We start from the raw sequence: 19,393 nt of genomic DNA, 5'->3' as shown, positions 1-19,393 counted from the left end.
CGAGGAGGCAGAGGTTACAGTGAGCCAAGATCGCGCCACTGCACTCCCCACTGCGCAACAGAGTGAGACTCCATCTAAAAAAAAAAAAAGAAAGAAAGATGTTAAACAGCAAGTTGTTGTGGTTTTAAGGATAACTGTCCTTTCTTACCTCCCACTCAATTCCAAGAGCATGTTGTTTTTTTTTTTTTTTTTTTTGAGTTACCTAGTAAATTTGTATCTGACAGATGCTTTCAGCTCTTAGCTTGTAGGTAGTATTTTTAAAATCTAATTGAATGTCTAATACTTTTCATAGCATCAGAGATGCAGAAATGATTAAGTCACCTGCAAACTGACTTGATTTGATCGGAATTAACTTTACTTAGATTATCATAAGCATTATTTCCCTTGTCAATATCAGAACAAGTTAAAGATATTTATGTTTTCTTTCATTTCTTTGTTTTTTTCATTTTTTTAAATTAGATTGTATTTTCTTAACAGTTCTGTCTTGTCAGAGTATTGCTGCATTTTACTAACTTTGAATCAACAGTTTGCCTGTAGTCATAGTACATCTTTGGATAAGGATAAAAGTACTTGAAAGAGAAGGAATACATCTGGCTTTGAGAGACAAGATTCTCAATGTGACTCTAAGTACTTTGCATGCTAATGGGAATAGCTTTCTGTCCTGCATCAATAAGAATTCCATATTTTAGGAAGTGAAAACTTGTCAAAGCACTTACTCATTTGATGTATTTTCCCTGAAAATTGGTAAGCATTTCACAGTATTTTATGGAAACTTTTCAAGGGTTATTGTTACATAGTTCCAATGTCTCTAACTTTTCCATGTCTTAATTTTACAAACCCAGAAGTTAAAATATTGCTCAATTTCCTTATTTGTTGCCAAGTACCTTTTACCCATTTCCACTAGGAATCCTGTGAAATGTGTATAATTTTCCAGGGCAAATGTAATCAGTATTAGACTTTTCATTCTAATCATACTGTAAAAGATTTAAAACTACCAATAGTGAAAAAAATCACTTAGACTGATATTTTTGGCAATTTTCGTATCTATATAAATAGTTAAAAGAGATGTGAACTAGAATATTCTGCTACTACTTTTTGCCTACCACACACAGTTTTGAGTTCCATTTACATTTCCCCTGTTGCCCAAACTCATTTCATTTCCACTGTTAGTCTGTGTTTCTATAAAGGAATACCTGAGACTGTGTAAGACTCAAGTAGACCTGAGACTAAAAGAAATGACCACAAACCTTCTTTATAAAGAAGTTTATTTGGCTTATAGTTCTGCAAGCTGTACATGAAGCATAGTGCTAGCATCTGCTTTCTTTTTACATATAAGTTCCAAGTTTAAGTCATTTCTTTGCTCCCATATCTGATGATAGCCATGCCATTTCTTGAACGATTTGCTGCTTAGAAACTTCTTTGCTAGATAGTGAAATGAAAAAGTGATGACCTGGGTTATCACTCTTAAATTCAAACTTCCACAGATCCTAAGGGCAAAGGTGTCCAATCTTTTGGCTTCCTTGGGACACACTGGAAGAACTGTGTTGGGCCACACATAAAATACACTAACACTAACAATAGCTCTTGAGCTTTAAAAAAAAAAATTGCAAAAATCTCTCCATGTTTTAAGAAAATTTACAGATTTGTGTTGGGCCACATTCAAAGCTGTTCTGGGCCACATATGGCCCACAGACCACAGGTTAGACAAGCTTGCCCTAGGGCATGGACACAGTGCAGCCAGAATCCTTGCGGGGACATAAAAAGGGTGACCTTTACTCCAGTTTCCAATAAATTCCTCAATATCATCTGAGACTTTGTCAGCCTTTTACTGTCCATATTTCTATCAGCATTTTAGTCACAACCATTTAACCAGTTTCTAAGAAGTTCCAAACTTTCCCTCATCTTCCTGTCATCTTCTGAGCTTTCAAACTCTTCCAACCTCTGCTCTTACCCAGCTCCAAAACCACTTCTACATCTTCAGTTATCTATAGCAGTGCCCCACTCCTCAGTACTAATTTTCTGTGTTAGTTCATTTATGTTGCTATAAAAGAACACCTGAGACTAGGTAATGTATAAAGAAATGAGGTTTATTTGGCTCATGGTTCTGCAAGCTGTACATGAAGCATAGTGCTAGCATCTACTTCTGGTAAGGGTCTCAGGAAGCTTACAATCATGGCAGAAGGCAACAAGGAGCCAGCATGACAAGGAGCCAGCATGTCACATGGCAAAAGAGGGAGCAAGAGAGAGATGCCAGGCTCTTTTAAACAACCAACTCTTGTGTGAACTACCACAGAGACCTCACTTATTACCATGGGGATGGCACCAAGCCATGATGGATCTGCCCCATGACGCTCCCACTAGGCCCACCTTTAATAGTAGAGGTCACATTTTGACATGAGATTTGGAGGGGACACACATCTAAACCATAGCATCTCACTTCATTGATCTCTGTATCTCATCCCTTAATGCTTGATAATATAATATTATATATTATTCTCTGGGAAAAATGTTTAGGATACCGTCTCTATAGTCTACCAGCACTGCATCTGCCAACCAGGTCAAGGATCTAGTCTGTAATCGGGAACAGGTAAGGGATTGGATTATTGAAGTCTCAGGATCTGAAACTTCAAGTTATATCACATCTCTTTTTTAAAATTAATCCATTGATAGCTACCACTTATCCAAGATTGGACTGTCTCTTTTAATTCCAGGTAGCATTATGTGAACTTCATGAAAGAACACTGTTACACAGATACAGCCAAAGAAGACAAATCTCTGCTATTTTCCAAAAACATGCATTCTAAAGCCAAATCTGATGCCTTGAAATATGTGCTGTTATGGATTATGTACCCAGTTATACGTCCAATCCTGTAGCTAGTTTTTAGTTTTATTTTATTTTTTGAGATGGATTCTCACTCTGTCACCCAGGCTGGAGTGCAGTGGCACGATCTCAGCTGACTGCAACCTCTGCCTCCCAGGATCAAGTGATCCTCCCATCTCAGCTTCCCTAGTAGCTGGGACCACAGGCATGTACCACCACACCCATCTAATTTTTTTTTGTATTTTTGGTAGAGACGGGGTCTTACCATGTTGGCCAGGCTGATCTCAAACTCCTAATGTCGTGACCTGCCTGCCTCGGCCTCCCAAAGTGCTAGGATTGCAGGTGTGAGCCACTGTGCCCAGCCATTTAGTTTTATTTTAATTACTAGGAGTAATTTAAGTAACATTTAACATGTCAGTTTTATTTGTCCTATTAAAATATTTTGAACAAACAGTATTTTCTTCTAATTAATAATATCTCCATAAATTACTATGTGACTGTTTTTATAATTTGTAACTTAAAATCACAGAAATAATTCAGGCATTTAGATATTAAAATGGTAGGGTAGAATTTGAAGAGCAGCAGTTGTTAAAACACTTAAACCAGTTTTATTTTCATAAATATCATGGGACTCCATTTTCTCTCCAAAGCAAGAAATGATCTAAACAAATGTAAGGAACAGAACAGCAATAACTGGGATTAAATTAAATTATATAAAGCACATGTGGTGTCAATGAGCCCTTATGACTTAATGTGAGATCCTATGGGAAATTACTGTTTGTTCTCCAACTAAGGAACAAAATTTTGTCTGACTATATTAAATTCTAATGAGGGTTCACTAAATGTTTTAGCAGCAATTTTTGTTTTTAATGGACATGTTCTGGAATATAAACTTAACTATGTGTGTGTGTGTGTGTGTGTGTTTTCTTTCAGGAGTTTCAATTACTGAAAATTACTTGGAAATAGAAGGAATGGCTAATTGTCTCCCATTCTATGGAGTAGCAGATTTAAAAGAAATTCTTAATGCTATATTAAACAAAAATGCAAAGGAAGTTTATGAATGTAGACCTCGCAAAGTGATAAGTTATTTAGAGGTATGCATTATTTTATATATATGTTAGTGTATACAGGGGTCCCAAATCCTGGGCCAAGCCAGTTAGGAACCAGGCCACCCGCAGGAGGTAAGCAGCCTGCCAGCGGGCATCACCACCTGAGCTCCACCTTCTGTCAGATCAGTGGCAGCATTAGATTCTCATGGAAGCACAAACCCTATTGTGAACTGTGCATGCGAGGGATCTAGGTTGTGCACTTCTTGTGGAACAATTTCCTGAAACCAACCCCACCTGCCAACTGTGGAAAAACTGTCTTCCACGAAACCGGTCCCTGGTGCCAAAAAGCTTGGGTACTGCTGCTGATTCTATATATAGAGGTATTATAGATTGGCCAGACTTTAAGATACTTATTTCTTAAAATAGTAAATTATTTCCAAATAGTAGAATATTTTCTGTAAATTTTATTATGTAATTGCAAGGAAAACACTATTATAAAAAAGAACACTCCATTAAAAGTTTCACATCATAGACTGACTGTGATAAACTCTATCATGGATTCTTACCATAACATTTTATTGGGTACGTATTGAGGAAAGACTTTATAAATGAGATATTCTGCAGTGAAGTTCTGTTTTAAAAAACATTTCATAAATAATCCTCTTAGAAGGGATTTAAAATAATTCTACCTTTATATCACATACTTGTCTAAAAAGTATAATAATATAATTCTAAGTCCTGATCTCATCAAGAGCAGTAGAAGGGAAGGGAAGTGAAAGATATGAATCTTTGAATAAGTGGAAATTTTCATTTTTGTGACAGTATTCACCACAAAAGAGAAATGTAACAGTGGGTTAAAAAAAATAAAAGGATTAAGGAAGGTTATAAACATTAAAATGTCCAAGTATAAGATAGTAGAAGGAAAACAATAGTGTTTCCGTCTATATATCTTGTTCTAGATATCCCACAAGATTGGCTAGTATTATTTTTTTTAAAAACCTGAACTCTAATGAAGTTTTTCTCCCTTTTTAAAAGTGAGCCATTTTTGTTTACAGTTGGTAGTGTGCCTGCTGTATTCTGAAGGTCAGACTTCCTTAACAGGAAAGTCTGCTTGTTACTCCTTCTGAAGAACATACTCAGTAATGTTCTGTGAGTCCTTTAGGAGCTTTGTTATGTGGAAAGTCCCAGCATATTGTGCAGGTAGCTTAACATTGATAGTTTCTAGAGACTTTAAGGGAATATTTTCTTGTGAAAGAGTTAGTATGAACTTAAAGGTTGAGGGAGTTGTGGGTCGGAAGAACAATGTGGGGAGAAATAAGATTTCAGAAATAACAGAAAAAAAGTAATTGGGACTGGTTTTAAATATTTTTTTGCTAATAGTTTACCTTTCAGTATGTTAAGGTAATAGTGGTATAAGTGTTAAGAAAAATGGCCTAGAAAAAAAAAGGAGAGAACTTAAACCACAAGGATGCTTCTGTTTAAGGTCAATAAGATGAATCAGAGAAGAAGATAGGAAAGTGAAAGAAGAACCAAGAGAGGCGTGGATGTAAAAGTCAAGGAAGGAAGGAATTTTAATCTTAAGTAGTATCACATTCTGTATAGGGTAATAATTGCTAGAAGATATATCAGATATGGCTGCTAGATGACAGTAGTAACCTTGAAGAGAATCGTAATGGCAAAGTACAATTGCCCTTCTGTATACTCAGTGGATTGGTTCCAGTACCACCTGTGGATACTAAAATCCAAGCATGCTTAACTCCCGCAGTCAGCCCTCCAGAACCCACATATATGAAAAGTTGGCCCTCCGTATATATGGATTTCGCATCCCATGATACTGTATTTTCTATCACAGTTGGGGTTGGAAAAAAATCCATGTATAAGTGGACCCCCACACAGTTGAAAACCAGTGTTGTTCAAGGGTCTGCTGTAGCAGGAATAGACGACGTTTGCCAGTGGTTAAAGAGTGTAGTAGTGGAAAAGTAGGCAGCAAGTCATATTAGTGAATAGTGAAAGGAAGGAAAGAGTATGTTCAGCATGTTTGTGTTGAATTGGTGGAAGACTGACAATAAAAGATTGCAGAGGAGGCCAGGTGCACTGGCTCATGCCTGTAATCCCAGCACTTTGGGAGGCTGAGGTGGGTGAATCACCTGAAGTCAGGAGTTTGAGACTAGCCTGGCCAACATGGTGAAACCCCATCTCTACCAAAAATACAAAAATTAGCCAGGCGTGGTGGTGCGCACCTGTAATCCCAGCTACTCAGGAGGCTGAGTGAGGCAGGAGAATTGCTTGAAACTGGGAAGTGGAAGTTGCAGTGAGCTGAGGATACACACTGCACTCCAGCCTGGGCAACAGAGCAAGACTCTGTCTCCAAAAAAAAAAAAAAATTTGCAGAGGAAATGTTCCCAAAAAGGCAAGAGAGAAGATAGGATATGAATATAAGGTTTAGAAAGAAGAAGCTGTCTGAATCAAGAGCAGAAAATGGAAAAGGGGAAAAATGAAAATAATTTTTATGTAAACTTTTAAAAACTTTTTTCTTAATCATTAGAACCTATGAAATTTTAGGTGAACTTGAGAGAAGTCATGTTGATATATGTGGCGAAAGAGTAGAAGTGACTTGCTGAGAGTGGAGGGGTTGTGGGAAGGCGTTGGTAATTTTAGTACAGTAACAAAGATATGAAAATAAGAGCTGTAGGTACTATAAGAGAAGGTTAAATAAACAGGAATAAGATTTCCAGGTGTCATTGAGGGCTCGTAAGAGTAAACATTTGTATTGAATCCAGCCAGGACAGTTTTGTGACTCAACAATGCTCAGTAGAATTTGTCCAAGTGTAAATCAAAACACCAATTCCTCACCCTGTCCTAGAGAGTGCCTAATTTCCTCTTCCTGTTCCTCTCTTTTGAACAACTATGTTGCACCCACATTGAACATTCAGTTTCTCTTCTGTCTGCCTGAGATGTTTTTCTTTCCCCATGATCTTTCCATTAAGGTTTCTTATTTATTTTTGTTTATTTGAGATAAGGTCTTGCTCAAAAGCTGGAGTGCAGTGGCATGATGACAGCTCACTGCAGTCTTGACCTTCAGGCTCAAGTGGTCCTCCTGCCTCAGCCTCCCAGGTAGTTGGGACTACAAGCATGCCCCACCATGCCCAGCTTTTTTTTTTCGTAGAGACTGGGTCTCAGTGTTGCCCAGGCTGGTCTCGAACTCCTGGCCGCAAGCAATTCTCCTGCCTTCGTCTCCCAAAGTGTTGAGATTACAGGCCTGAGCCACCGCGCCCAGCCTCGTTCCTTATTTATATTCAAGCTTAAAGCTATCTCCTCAAGTAATCTTTTTCCAGCTCTACAATCACTCTATCATGTGGCCCAGTTTAATTTTGTGCATTATTTATTGACTAAAATGTTCTGTCTTTTGTCTGTTTTCTGTTTCTCTGCACTAAAATGTAAATTGCACCAGAGCAAGGGTCTTGGTTTTTGGTTCGCCACTACATCCCTAGAGCGGACAACGTAGTTGATACTTAATAAATATTTGTTAGTGAATTCATAATAAGATGAAAATAATCAATATTCTGTTATCCTTTTTGCCAGGATAACATGTTTTCTGCTTCAGGGTATATCATGGTAAAATGTGTGACTTTCCCTTTGGACAGGGAGAAGCAGTGCGTCTATCCAGACAGTTACCCATGTACTTATCGAAAGAGGACATCCAAGACACTATCTACAGAATGAAGCACCAGTTTGGAAATGAAATTAAAGGGTGTGTTCATGGTCGCCCATTTTTTCATCATTTAACCTATCTTCCAGAAACTACATGATTAAATAATGTTTAAGAAGATTAGTTACCGTTGAAATTGGTTCTGTCATAAAACAGCATGAGTCCAGTTTTAAATTATCTTTGTATTATGTGTCATATGGTTATTTTTTAAATGAGGATTCACTGACTTGTTTGTATATTGAAAAAAGTTCCATGTATTGGAGATAACGTAAATAAACTAATATAGACTATTCATTTTATTCTCAAGAACCAGCTGTCATCATAATTATGAGTTATAGACTCAAAATTGGAAAATAGGTAGTATTGTTGGGTGGTTATTTACTAGGTCCTCTCTGTGCAGGGAGAAATCAAACATCACACATACTAGCATATCTGACAAACAGTGTCAATATTTTTTAAAGTGTGATGGAGAGACACAGTGGGAGAAAATGAGAAAATGAAATTCAGAGGAAGAAGAAAACCAGAAATTCTTCCATTAACCTCAATTTAGGGGGTAACAGATTAGATGTTGCTATCTCTTCATTATATGGTAATTATTGGATTTGGGGGGTCAACTTTTATCAGAGAACATGGGAAGAACTAGATTTTTAACAGAAAACTGAGGTGAATTTTTTTTTTTTTTTTTGGAGACTCTTGCTCTTGTCACCCAGGCTGGAGTGCAGTGGCACGATCTTGGTTCACTGCAACCTCCACCTCCCAGGTTCAAGCGATTTTCCTGCCTCAGCCTCCCAAGTAACTTGGATTACGGCTGCCTACCCCACACCTGGCTAATTTTTGTATTTTTAGTAGAGATGAGGTTTCACCATGTTGGCCAGGCTGGTCTCGAACTCCTGACCTTAGGTGATCCATCCACCTCGGCCTCCCAAAGTGCTGGGATTACAGGTATGAGCCACCGCCCCGGGCCATTAGGTGAAAATTAATGTACATATGCCCCTTCAAAAACCAGGTCCCACAGTGCACCAAAATACCTTTACAAAAAGTTGAAACATGATTTTTAATGAACATATTTGTTGCGTAAAGTAAGATATGTTATACTGGATACGGTATCACCACACTCACACCATCTCCCATAACTCTCAAAGATCATCTTTAAATTCCCAAGATCCTTGTGTTAAGTACAAATTGTGAAGCCTGGATTCTGCCTTTTATCTGCCAACATCATCCTGTTCTGCATGAACCAAAAGAATGCTTCCCTTGACTCTCCATTACCCCTTTTATAAATGTGGGGCCCTGCTCTGGGAGAGCTTTCTGGGAGTAATTCTTTTAAATTAACTGGGTAAACTGAGGGAAGAGAGGCTCACAGAAGCTATCAAAGATGAAATTTGCATCATTTGCACTCACGCTAAGTAAAACTGTAGACTTATTTTTTAGCCAGTATAGTCTGTATTGGTCCTACAACTATCTTGTAGATGAAGAAACTCATTTTTTCTTACCAGTTATGAGTTGTGTCAAAGGTTGATAGGAATGGCAGTAGGTATTTACCACTTATTTGCTAGGCAGGCTAAGCACTTACCTTGGATGATCTCATTTAATGTTCACAACTAATTTAAACTTGTGGTTACTGTTGAGATTCTAATGTCAGAGCTCCTGTTCTTAACCACTATTATACTGCCTGCCATGAAAAATGGGCCCTAAAGAGTTATTTGGTCAACTAAGCGTAGGTAGTTAACAGAGTATAAAACACTCCCTGACACCACTTGAACGAATGCTGGAGTAAATCAACTTCAGGCTGCAACTTTTTTTTGAGACCAGTCTCGCTTTGTCGCCCAAGCTAGAGTGCAGTGGGGCGCCTCCCAGGTTCAGACGATTCTCCTGCCTCAGCCTCCCCCAAGTAGCTGGGATTACAGGCGTCTGCCACCACGTCCAGCTAAATTTTGTATTTTTAGTGGAGACGGGATTTCATCATGTTGGCCAGGCTGGTCTGGAGGTCCTGACCTCAAGCGATTGACCCGCCTCAGCCTCCCAAAGTGTTGGTATTACCCACTGCACCTGGCCAGCAACTTTTTCTTAACGGTGACTGGAGTAGCAGACTGGCGTGAATCAGCTTTTTGCAGAACAGAAATGGGCTTCAGGTGAGGGTCTAGTGTCGCCCCACGGACCAATCCTGGTTCATCAGGCTAAGGGAAGCCCAGCAACCACGCAGAAGCCCGGCAGTCTCCCGCTGCGCTCCCACCCACAAATCCTTGCAACAGCCCCAGCACCCCCCGCGGACCAAATGCTGGAGCTGGGAGCGGCGACAGGGAAACCCTGGCTCCCAGAATGGAGGTAACGCCCGCTGCGGCCTGGGAGGCTTACCCGAAATTAAGGGCGAGGCGAGGAGATCCGAAGGAAAAGGAAAGCCTGACCCCAAGTTATCCATTTGCCTCTTTAGGCTGGGTTGCCAGAGCCCTTGGCCTGCGAGAAGGACTCTTAAGGTACGAGTTCTAAAGTGCTCTTTAGACCCAAGTATGTTGCTTAGGATCCCAGCCTTGGCTGTAGCCACAGGGCTGACCCAAAGCCTTACGGAAGTCAGACCTGCAGGCCCCTCTTGGATGGACATTTTGCTGGGAAGGTAGCCATCTTAGGTCTGGCCAGGCCTGGGAGGTTTTAGATATTTAACCTACCGGAAAATGTTAGACCTGTATTCAGATGAACGGATTTTTGTTACTTTCATTGGCTACGTTATTCTCTGTGATTTTATCCAGATTTTGTGGCTTAGGTTGTAGGAATTGCAGCCCAACCCAGCACAGCCCGCATTTCTCAACTAAAAGTGTAAATAGAGCCATTTTTTCCTCTCCAAATTCTTTCCTGTTTTATTTTCATCTCATGTTCTTATGTTTGCAAGCTTCCTCCAGCATTTTTTGGTGTGTGTGTGTGGTTTTTTTAGGGCAGGAGGGAGCAGAAGCCACTAAATAAACTTGGGCTTGGGTCTGCACTGAAAACCAAACATAGATTTAACTCTTGTAAACCAAAAAACATCTGAGATAGGTCTCAATAAATTTAGAAGTTTATTTTGTCAAAATTAAGGACATACCCGGGAGACAGGTCTGTGTGCCTTTTCCAAAGATGATTTTGAGAGCTTCAGTATTTAATGCGGAAAGGTAGGCTGGAGGGGAAGGAGGGAGGATATGGTCACATTACTGAATCCACATGTTGCAAAAGAAAAGGGGCAGGTAAAGGAATAGTCAGTGTATTGTCTGACGCTCAGTAAATTCACATTTTACATAAGATAAGGTGAACATAGAGTAGCTACCTGTGGAGATGTTTAACGTTTTATCTGTAGCCGTCTGCTTAGGAACAAAGGAAGGGCAGTTTCTTGGATGACTCAGCTTTCAGCTTAATTTTTTCCGTTTGGCATAGTGAATTGGGTCCCAAGTTTTTATTTTTGTTTCACACTCTTTACAGTACCTAGTTAATGCAAAGGAAATAACACATTTGGGGACCCCAAATGTTGATCACTAACTTAACCAAAGTTACCAGGCCAATTAAGATACCAATAATGATACTAAGATATTTAAATGACTAGACTTGTTCTTGGAGTGAAGCATTTCGGGCAAGCCAATGTTCATGGATTTATAGTGGCTAAAAATAATCTTGAGGTGAGCCAACTAATTTTGCAGATGAGAAAGTAGAAGCCCAAAGTGATGACATGACATACGTGAGCACACACAGCTAATCTAGTGCTCTACTAGTTCCACTTTAAATGTTTGTATTACCATAAACAAAGATAAGTCCTGAAAAAAAATCAAATTCTACTGCAAAGCCAAATAAAAAATGACTTGAGATTGTCACCTGCTTTCTCCCTTTACAAGCATAGATAATCCAGAGTTAACTGTTAACCTTGTGAAACGAAAATAAATCTTGGGGCCCCTAAATCACTAAGCTAAAGGGAAAAGTCAAGTTGGGAAGTGCTTAGGACCAACCTGCCTCCCATTCTGTTCAGTCACCCCTGTGCTCACTGAAATAAATGCATACCTGATTGGCATCTCCAAAGGGTTCTCCAAAGGAGGCAATCGGATATGCATTTATCTCTGTAAGCAGAGGGGTGACTGACTAGAATGGGAGGCAGGTTGTTTCTAAGCAGTTCCCACCTTGACTTTTCCCTTTAGTTTAGTGATTTGCAGGCCCCAAGATTTATTTTCGTTTCACACTTCCCCCCTTTCATTTTTAAAATCTTTTGGAGAAAACATTTTAGAAGAAAACCAGTTTCTGGTCTCAGGTTTCCTGTGATCTCTCATGGCTAGGATGGTTTATTCCTAGATGAGTAGATCCTGAGTTATTAGGAAAGCTCATTTTTAGCAGGTTTGTGAAGTCTCATGTCCTATGAAGATAAAATAAGGGGAGGAAGGCAGAAAAACAATAAACAAAAGAACAATCCTGGAAAATCTATATAGGCCACATTACTCTGAAGTCCATACATCTGTAGGCAGGTATGAAAGTGGCTTATGTTTGTAAGTAGGTTGCTGTTATTTTCTTCTGAAGTTTAAGTTGTCTAGCTTCACTTTGCAGGGCTTTACGAAAGCACAGCTTAGTTTGCAGTGACTGCAAATTAGGAAAAATGGGGAGAAAGAAGGAAAAAAATTGAAAACATTATTTTGTAGTCTTGTAGCCTGCAAAATAGAAAAATCTGTCCAAACTGTAGAAAATAATAAAAGTTGAAAAACATTAGGCAAGACTAGAATCTAACAACAGGCGTACTGTAGTTTTTGAAACATAATTTTTCTCCAGTTTCCCATTTTTATTAAAGACAAATCATGGTAGAACTGAGTTTGCTTTATTATACTTGTTCTGATTATTTGTATACAGTGCAGCAAGAATAATTATTTGTTTTTACGTAGGCTTTTAAATTGGCTTTGATGGAACTTTGTTTCATAGAAGGAATATCAGATAAAATTTTTTTAAAGCCAAGCCCAGCCATGGATTTGTACCATCAAATACCTATGAGCTGGATGAATTCCTCTTTGAGGTTCCAACATAAACTTGGGGCTCCTGGGCCTGTCAGAAAGTGACATTCTTTCTAAATTAACTGAGACCTGTCTCAGATTTTTGGAGTTCACAACTTTATTCTAGAGCTTTCATTTAATCTCACCTAAACTTGATCAGTTTTATTTTTAAAGCCTTCTTCACTGTTTCCAGTAATAACTAGTATGAACCCAAAAGTATCTGAGAACGTATCTCAATCAATTTAGAAAGTTTATTTTGCCTAGGTTAACGACACGCTTGTGACACAGCCTCAGAAGGTCCTTACGACATGTGCCCAAAAGTGGTGAGGGTACAGCTTGCTTTCATACATTTAGGGAGACATGAGACATCAATCAATATGCGTAAGATGTACATTGGTTCAGTCCAGAAAGGCAGGACAACTTGAAGCAAGGGGTCTCCAGGTCATAGGTAGACAAGAGACAAAGGTTGCAGTCTTTTGAGTCCTTGATCAGCCTTTCATTGAATACACAATTTAATCTGGCTCAGTGAATCTCCATTTTTATATAAACAGTAGGGCAGAGGAAGCAATCAGGCATTTGTCTCAGGTGAGCAGAAGGATGACTTTCTGTCTGAAACCTGTGAGGATAAGCTTTCAGTTTCCATTGCCAGGGTGAAATTCAGCAGAACTGTTTCAGGGTAAAGATCTTGAGGCTCACAAGGAATTTTCTTGTGGGCAAAATATGAGGGAGATACATAACTTTTAAAACTCTTTGTAGCTGTCTTATTTAGGAATAAAATGGGAGGCAGGTTTGTCTGATGTATTATAATTCTCAGCTTGACTTTTTCCTTTGCTTATTTTGGGGGTCCCAAGGTTCATTTGTTTTTTTTTTTTTCCCACACTAGCAACACACTATTGGACTCTCACAACTGCTCTCAGAGGTTTTCTCTGCTTACTTGATTTTTGGTCACAATTTTTATTCCTCCTTAAAACACTGCAAGTTAATGTAGAGATATTTTCTCTAGCTATTAAAAATTCTGTCCCAGTGGTTATCAACTTTGAGCATAACATCAGAATCACCTGGAGAGCTTATTGAGCACTGAGTGTTAGATGCTATGCCCACAGTTCCTAATCTTGATGGCCTGGGGTGGGATTGAAAATTTTCACTTCTAGTAAGTTTCCAGGTGATGCTAATGCTACTTGTCGAGAAGCCACACTTGGAGAACCACTACTCTATCTCATGTATCAAAGTTCCCCTAACAATCAATCTCAAGTCAATTTCTATATGCCTGTATTTCTTACTGACTTTTACTAAAATCTACCAGACAAAAAACACACCAGGGCTTAGAAGATCTCAACCTGACTATGCTGTTATAGACATCCATTTCTTCATCTCTGAAATTAAGATGCTGAACTTGATCTCCAAGTACACAACCATTTCTAATGTTCTGTTATTTTGTTTTGTCCTGATTTTTTTTTTTTTTTTTTTTTTTTGAGATAGAGTGTTGCTCTGAACAACCTATTTTCCCTTACTTATGTCTACTATTAAACATTTAAATACCTCTGAACTAGCTCACTTTTTCATAAAATCTTTTAAACTAAAGCCAGTAGGGATAGACTTCCTCCACTTTGCTTTAGTTGGACACAAAATCACTATAACAAACTCCTTCATCTCTGTCTCCTTTAGTTATGGCTACATTTCTTAGTTTATTCAGTGATATTTATCATTACGGCTCTCAGTACTACTGAACAGAGAATATAGAGAGAAGACATTCCTTGCCCTCTAGAGGAAACAAAATAAGAGCAATATAATATAAATGTTTTGGTGAGTTTATGTAGTATTGTTAATCTATATGGGTCTGCAGCACCCTCTTGGAAACCAACTTAAAAGTTTCTAGTTGTTCCTTAAATTAAATATTTTTTGAATTTATAAAGATCTTAAATATTCAAATATAATTTTCTAGTTAACGTTTACACCCAGATGCTTAATAAGACAAAGTAATGACTGGTAATTTAAAATGATCTTTAATTTTGAACTTATTTGATATTTAAGAACTTTCTTATAGGTATTTTAGTTATGTTTTGTAATTTAGATGATAGAAATGCAAGATGAATTAAGAAATAGGCAAGAAATTGTGAATGGATTGAACATATTTATGGGAAAAAATGGTATGTTTTCATGTTATTTCTTTAAAAAGGCATTTTTGTTTTTAAACTGGCTTTAATTTTACCTCGAGACACTGGTAAATTATAGCAGCTTAACTTGCAAGACAGTGATGCTGTACTGTCAAAAATATATTTTAAGTAATTCACTAATAACAATAGCAAAAACAATCTACATTTTTACATGTACATTACTAAATATGTATGATACTTGTTATCTATTTTGAAGTTATTTGCACTCTTTTTTGGTCTTTTCTCCTTAGTTTTCTTGGTCAATAGCTGTTGTAGAAGAAACGCTTCCTCATATACATAGTAATAATTCTTGATCCCAGATGAAAACAAGATTCCCAGCCACACATACACATTCAGCTTTTAAATTGTCAAAGACTACTGAAGCAATTCAGTTTTAGCTGTATTCCCCCTTTAAAAACAAAATAAAATGTCTGATCCTCCGTCCCTAAAGTTGACAGGACAGTACTTCATGTTTTTTAGGTTTCTTTATTATGAGTTTGAGGATACTCTGTTTATGCTAGTATATGAGTATACTCCAACTTTAATATGCATATAAATCTCTCTGGGCTTCTCTGATTAAGTAGGTCTGGGGTAGAGTCTGATATTCTGCATTCCTGGAAAGTTCCCTGGTGATGCTGATGCTGCTGGTTCAGAGATTACACTTGGATTAACGAGTGCACATAATCCTGATGCACTAGATTCCTGAAATAGAATACAGATAGATTTTTAATGCAGATATGTACTGAAAATAAAATAATCAGATTAATGAATCTGCTTATGGCTCTCTATTCTCTTTGGGAAGTCAGGTTTATGTTTTCTCTTGGGACATCATTCTTTATTTAGAAAATCAGATTTATATATCTCAAAAATGTTATGAGGTAGCTGGATCCGCCATCATTTCTTTATTGTACACACAGGCATACCCCTTGTGAAGAGGTGGGATCTGTTCCTCCACTCCCTTGAATCTGGGTTAGTTTATGATTACTTTGCCCATTAGATTCTAACAGGTGTAATGCTATGCAACTTCCAAGACTAAGTCATAGAAATCTTGCAGCCTTCCTGGCTATCTTGAAATGGTATCTATGGGGAAGCTAGTCACCTTGTGAGAAGTCAGTCTACCCTGAGTCTGCCATTGTATAAAAAGTACAACTAGCTAGATAAATAGGCTGTGTGGAGAAAGAGATGCTGAGGGCTCTGTTCTGTTCCATTGGTCTATATCTCTGTTTTGGTAACAGTACCATGCTGTTTTGGTTACTGTAGCTTTGTAGCATAGTTTGAAGTAAGGTAGTGTGATGCCTCCAGCTTTGTTCTTTTGGCTTGGGATTGTCTTGGCAATGCAGGCTCTTTTTTGGTTCCATATGAACTTTAAAGTATTTTTTTCCAATTCTGTGAAGAAACTCAGTGGTAGCTTGATGGGGATAGCATTGAATCTATAAATTTCTTTGGGCAGTATGGCCATTTTCATGATATTGATTCTTCCTATCCATGAGCATGGAATGTTTTTCCATTTGTTTGTGTCCTCTCTTATTTCCTTGAGCAGTGGTTTGTAATTCTCCTTGAAGAGGTCCTTTATGTTCTTCTCTAAACTGATATTTCTAGTTAGAAATTCCTCTAACCTTTTTTCAAGGTTCTTAGCTTCTGTGCATTGCATTAGAACATGCTCCTTTAGCTCAGAGGAGTTGATTATTACCCACCTTCTGAAACCTACTTCTGTCAATTTGTCAAACTCATTCTCCATCCAGTTTTGTTCCCTTGCTTGCAAGGAGTTGTTATCCTTTGCAGGAGAAGAAGTGTTTTGGTTTTTGGAATTTTCAGCCAAAAGGGGCTGGGTTCTTCTCATCTTCATAGATTTATCTACCTTTGGTCTTTGATGTTGGTGACTTTCGGGTGGGGTTTCTGTGTGGACATCCTTTTTGTTGATGTTAATGCTATTCCTTTCTGTTTGTTAGTTTTCCTTCTAACAGTCAGGCCCCTCTGCTGCAGGTCTGCTGGAATTTGCTGGAGGTCCACTCCAGACCCTGTTTGCATGGGTATCACCAGCAGAGGCTGCAGAACAGCAAAAATTGCAGAACAGCAAAAATTTCTGCCTGTTCCTTCCTCTGGAAGCTTTGTCCCAGAGGGGCACCTGCCAGTTGCAGCCAGAACTCTCCTGTATGACGTGTCTGTTGACCCCTGCTGGGAGGTATCTATTAGTCAGGAGGCACAGGGGTCAGAGACCCACTTGAGGAGGCAGTCTGTCCATTAGCAGAGCTCGAGTGCTGTGCTGGGAGATCTGCTGCTTTCTTCAGAGCTGGTAGGCAGGAATGTTTAAGTCTGCTGAAGCTGCACCCGGAGCCACCCCTTCTCCCAGGGAGATGGGAGTTATGTCTCTAAGCCCCTGACTGAGGCTGCTGCCTTTCTTTCAGAGATGCCCTGCCCAGAGAGGAAGAATCTAGAGAGGCAATCTGGCTACAGTGGCTTTGCTGAGTTGCGGTGGGCTCTGCCCAGTTCGAACTTCCTGGTGGCTTTGTTTACACTGTGAGAGGAAAATTGCCTACTCAAGTCCCAGTAATGGTGGTCACCCCTCCCAGCACCGAGTTCAGGTGTCCCAGGTCGACTTCAGACTGCTGTGCTGGCAGCCAGAATTTCGAACCAGTGGATCTTAGCTTGCTGGTCTCTGTGGGGCTAGGATCCACTGAGTTAGACCACTTGGCTCCCTGGCTTCAGCCCCCTTTCCAGGGGAGTGAACGGTTCTGTCTCATTGGCATTCCAGGTACCACTGGGGATACGAAAAAAAAAAAAAAAAACTGCAACTAGCTCGGTGTCTACCCAAACAGCCGCCCAGTTTTGTGCATGAAACCCAGGGCCCTGGTGACGCAGGCACACGAGGGAATCTTCTGATCTGCAGTTTGTGAAGACCATGGGAAAAGCATAGTATCTGGGCCAGAGTGCACTGTTCCTCACAGCATAATCCCTCAAGGCTTTCTTTGGCTAGGGGAGGGAGTCCCCTGACCCCTTGTGCTTCCCGGGTGAGGCAATGCCCCACCCTGCTTTGGCTCGCCCTCCATAGGCTGCACCCACTTTCTAACCAGTCCCAATGAAATGAGTCAGGTACCTCAGTTGGAAATGCAGAAATCACCTGCCTTCTGTGTTGATCTTGCTAGGAGCTGCAGACTGGAGCTGTTCCTGTTCGTCCATCTTGCCAGCCATCCTTGTGCTTGCTTTTATATGTACAGCTGGCCCTCTCTAAACATGGGTTCTGCATTTGTAAGTTCAACTAACTGCAAATCAAAACATTTGGGGAAAAAAAGGCAGTAAAAAGTAATAATACAACAATAAAAAATACAAATAAAAAATTAAATATAAAAACTACATAGTATACATTGTATTAGCCATTATAAGTAATCTAGGAATGATTTAAACTGTATAGGGGTATATGCATATGTTATATGCAAATACTCTGCCATTTTATTATAAGGGACTTTAGCATCTGTATGTGGATTGGTACTGGAACTAATCCCCTGGGCATACCAAGAGATGACTGTATATATAAATTTTCAAGACATCATAGGACAGTTGACTCAATTTGCATCTATCTGCATAAATTATAGTACCATTAGGGAAGGTCACATTTTACGGATGGACACTGGTGGAAGAATCTGGGTTCAATAAAAACAATTATCTCAGAAAATGTGTTTGTCAAATTTATGTCCTTTGTACATTAGGTAATAGACCAAGAATCTCTTTAGATGCTGCTTTTAAAAATAAAAAGTAGTGTGACATTCATGTCTTAGAAGAACAGAATGAATACTTCTATTGTCAGATACTTAATACACAGAATCTTTGAAAGAGAAATGTACTTTGCAGCTTAAGGGTAGATTAAAATAATTTTCTTTGTAACACATTTATGAAGTAACATTCAGTTTAATCTCCCTGATGATATGCCCCTTTGTGATAGAATGGATATCTGAAGTTGTTTTTCTATTTTATCTATATCTTCCACAGGTAGAATTGGCATCCACATCTTTTGGGCATCCTCAAATAAAATCTTATTTATGATTGAGTTAGAAACAAGAACTAAAGCTCACTGAACTCACTGAGTTTCAATAATGCTTGAAACTACCTAATCAATTTTAGACTGACTTGTTTCTTTTCGGATCACCTCATCTTGTCTCTCTCTTCTCATGACCATATCAGACAATTACATTTTATTTACATAATTCTGTTTCGACTTTTAGTTTTCCTCTTATATAGTATTATATAGCGTTATTTGTTACATTATTGGATTATATAATATGTATTATATAGCGTTATTTGTTACATTATTGGATTATATAATATTAAATGTTAAAGTATAGAAAAATGAATATCATTATGTTATATAAACAATATATTATTTCTTATGCTTGAAATAGTCTCATTTTCTTAATGTGAAAGTTTTTGGTGTCTTAAAATGCCTCTCATAATATCTTATTTCAAATATCAGGAAAGATTCATGTTTGTGATTTATATTTTTAAAATTTAAAGGCCATACTTAAAAACCTTCTTAACTAAAAAGTACCAATTAGAATTTAGAATATTTAGAATCAAATATAGAATTTTCAGTGCTGAATTCTAGTCAATTGAAAGAACAACAGTAATGAAAGAAAAAAAGACTGAAATAAAAAAGTGACTTGAACACTATTTACAAAAAGGACATG

At 38.5% G+C, this 19,393-nt stretch overlaps 1 protein-coding gene across 5 annotated transcripts in view; it reads left to right on the top strand.

The window, feature by feature from the left end:
• The window catches only part of PMS1 (PMS1 postmeiotic segregation increased 1 (S. cerevisiae)), a 96,831-nt gene extending 88,958 nt beyond the window's left edge, over positions 1-7,873 (top strand). For all 5 annotated transcript variants that reach the window (XM_011974253.1, XM_011974252.1, XM_011974250.1 and 2 more), the window contains 2 exons: positions 3,755-3,915; positions 7,515-7,873. In XM_011974253.1, coding sequence (XP_011829643.1) covers positions 3,755-3,915; positions 7,515-7,679 — 326 coding nt within the window. In that variant the 3' untranslated portion in view covers positions 7,680-7,873. The remainder of the gene's footprint in view (positions 1-3,754; positions 3,916-7,514) is intronic.
• Positions 7,874-19,393: the final 11,520 nt, after the last annotated feature.

Source organism: Mandrillus leucophaeus, unplaced genomic scaffold (genome assembly GCF_000951045.1).
Source record: "Mandrillus leucophaeus isolate KB7577 unplaced genomic scaffold, Mleu.le_1.0 Scaffold143, whole genome shotgun sequence".
NCBI lineage: Eukaryota > Metazoa > Chordata > Mammalia > Primates > Cercopithecidae > Mandrillus > Mandrillus leucophaeus.
The sequence above is the reverse complement of the archived record's forward strand: the minus strand, read 5'-3'. Positions and strand labels throughout refer to the sequence as shown.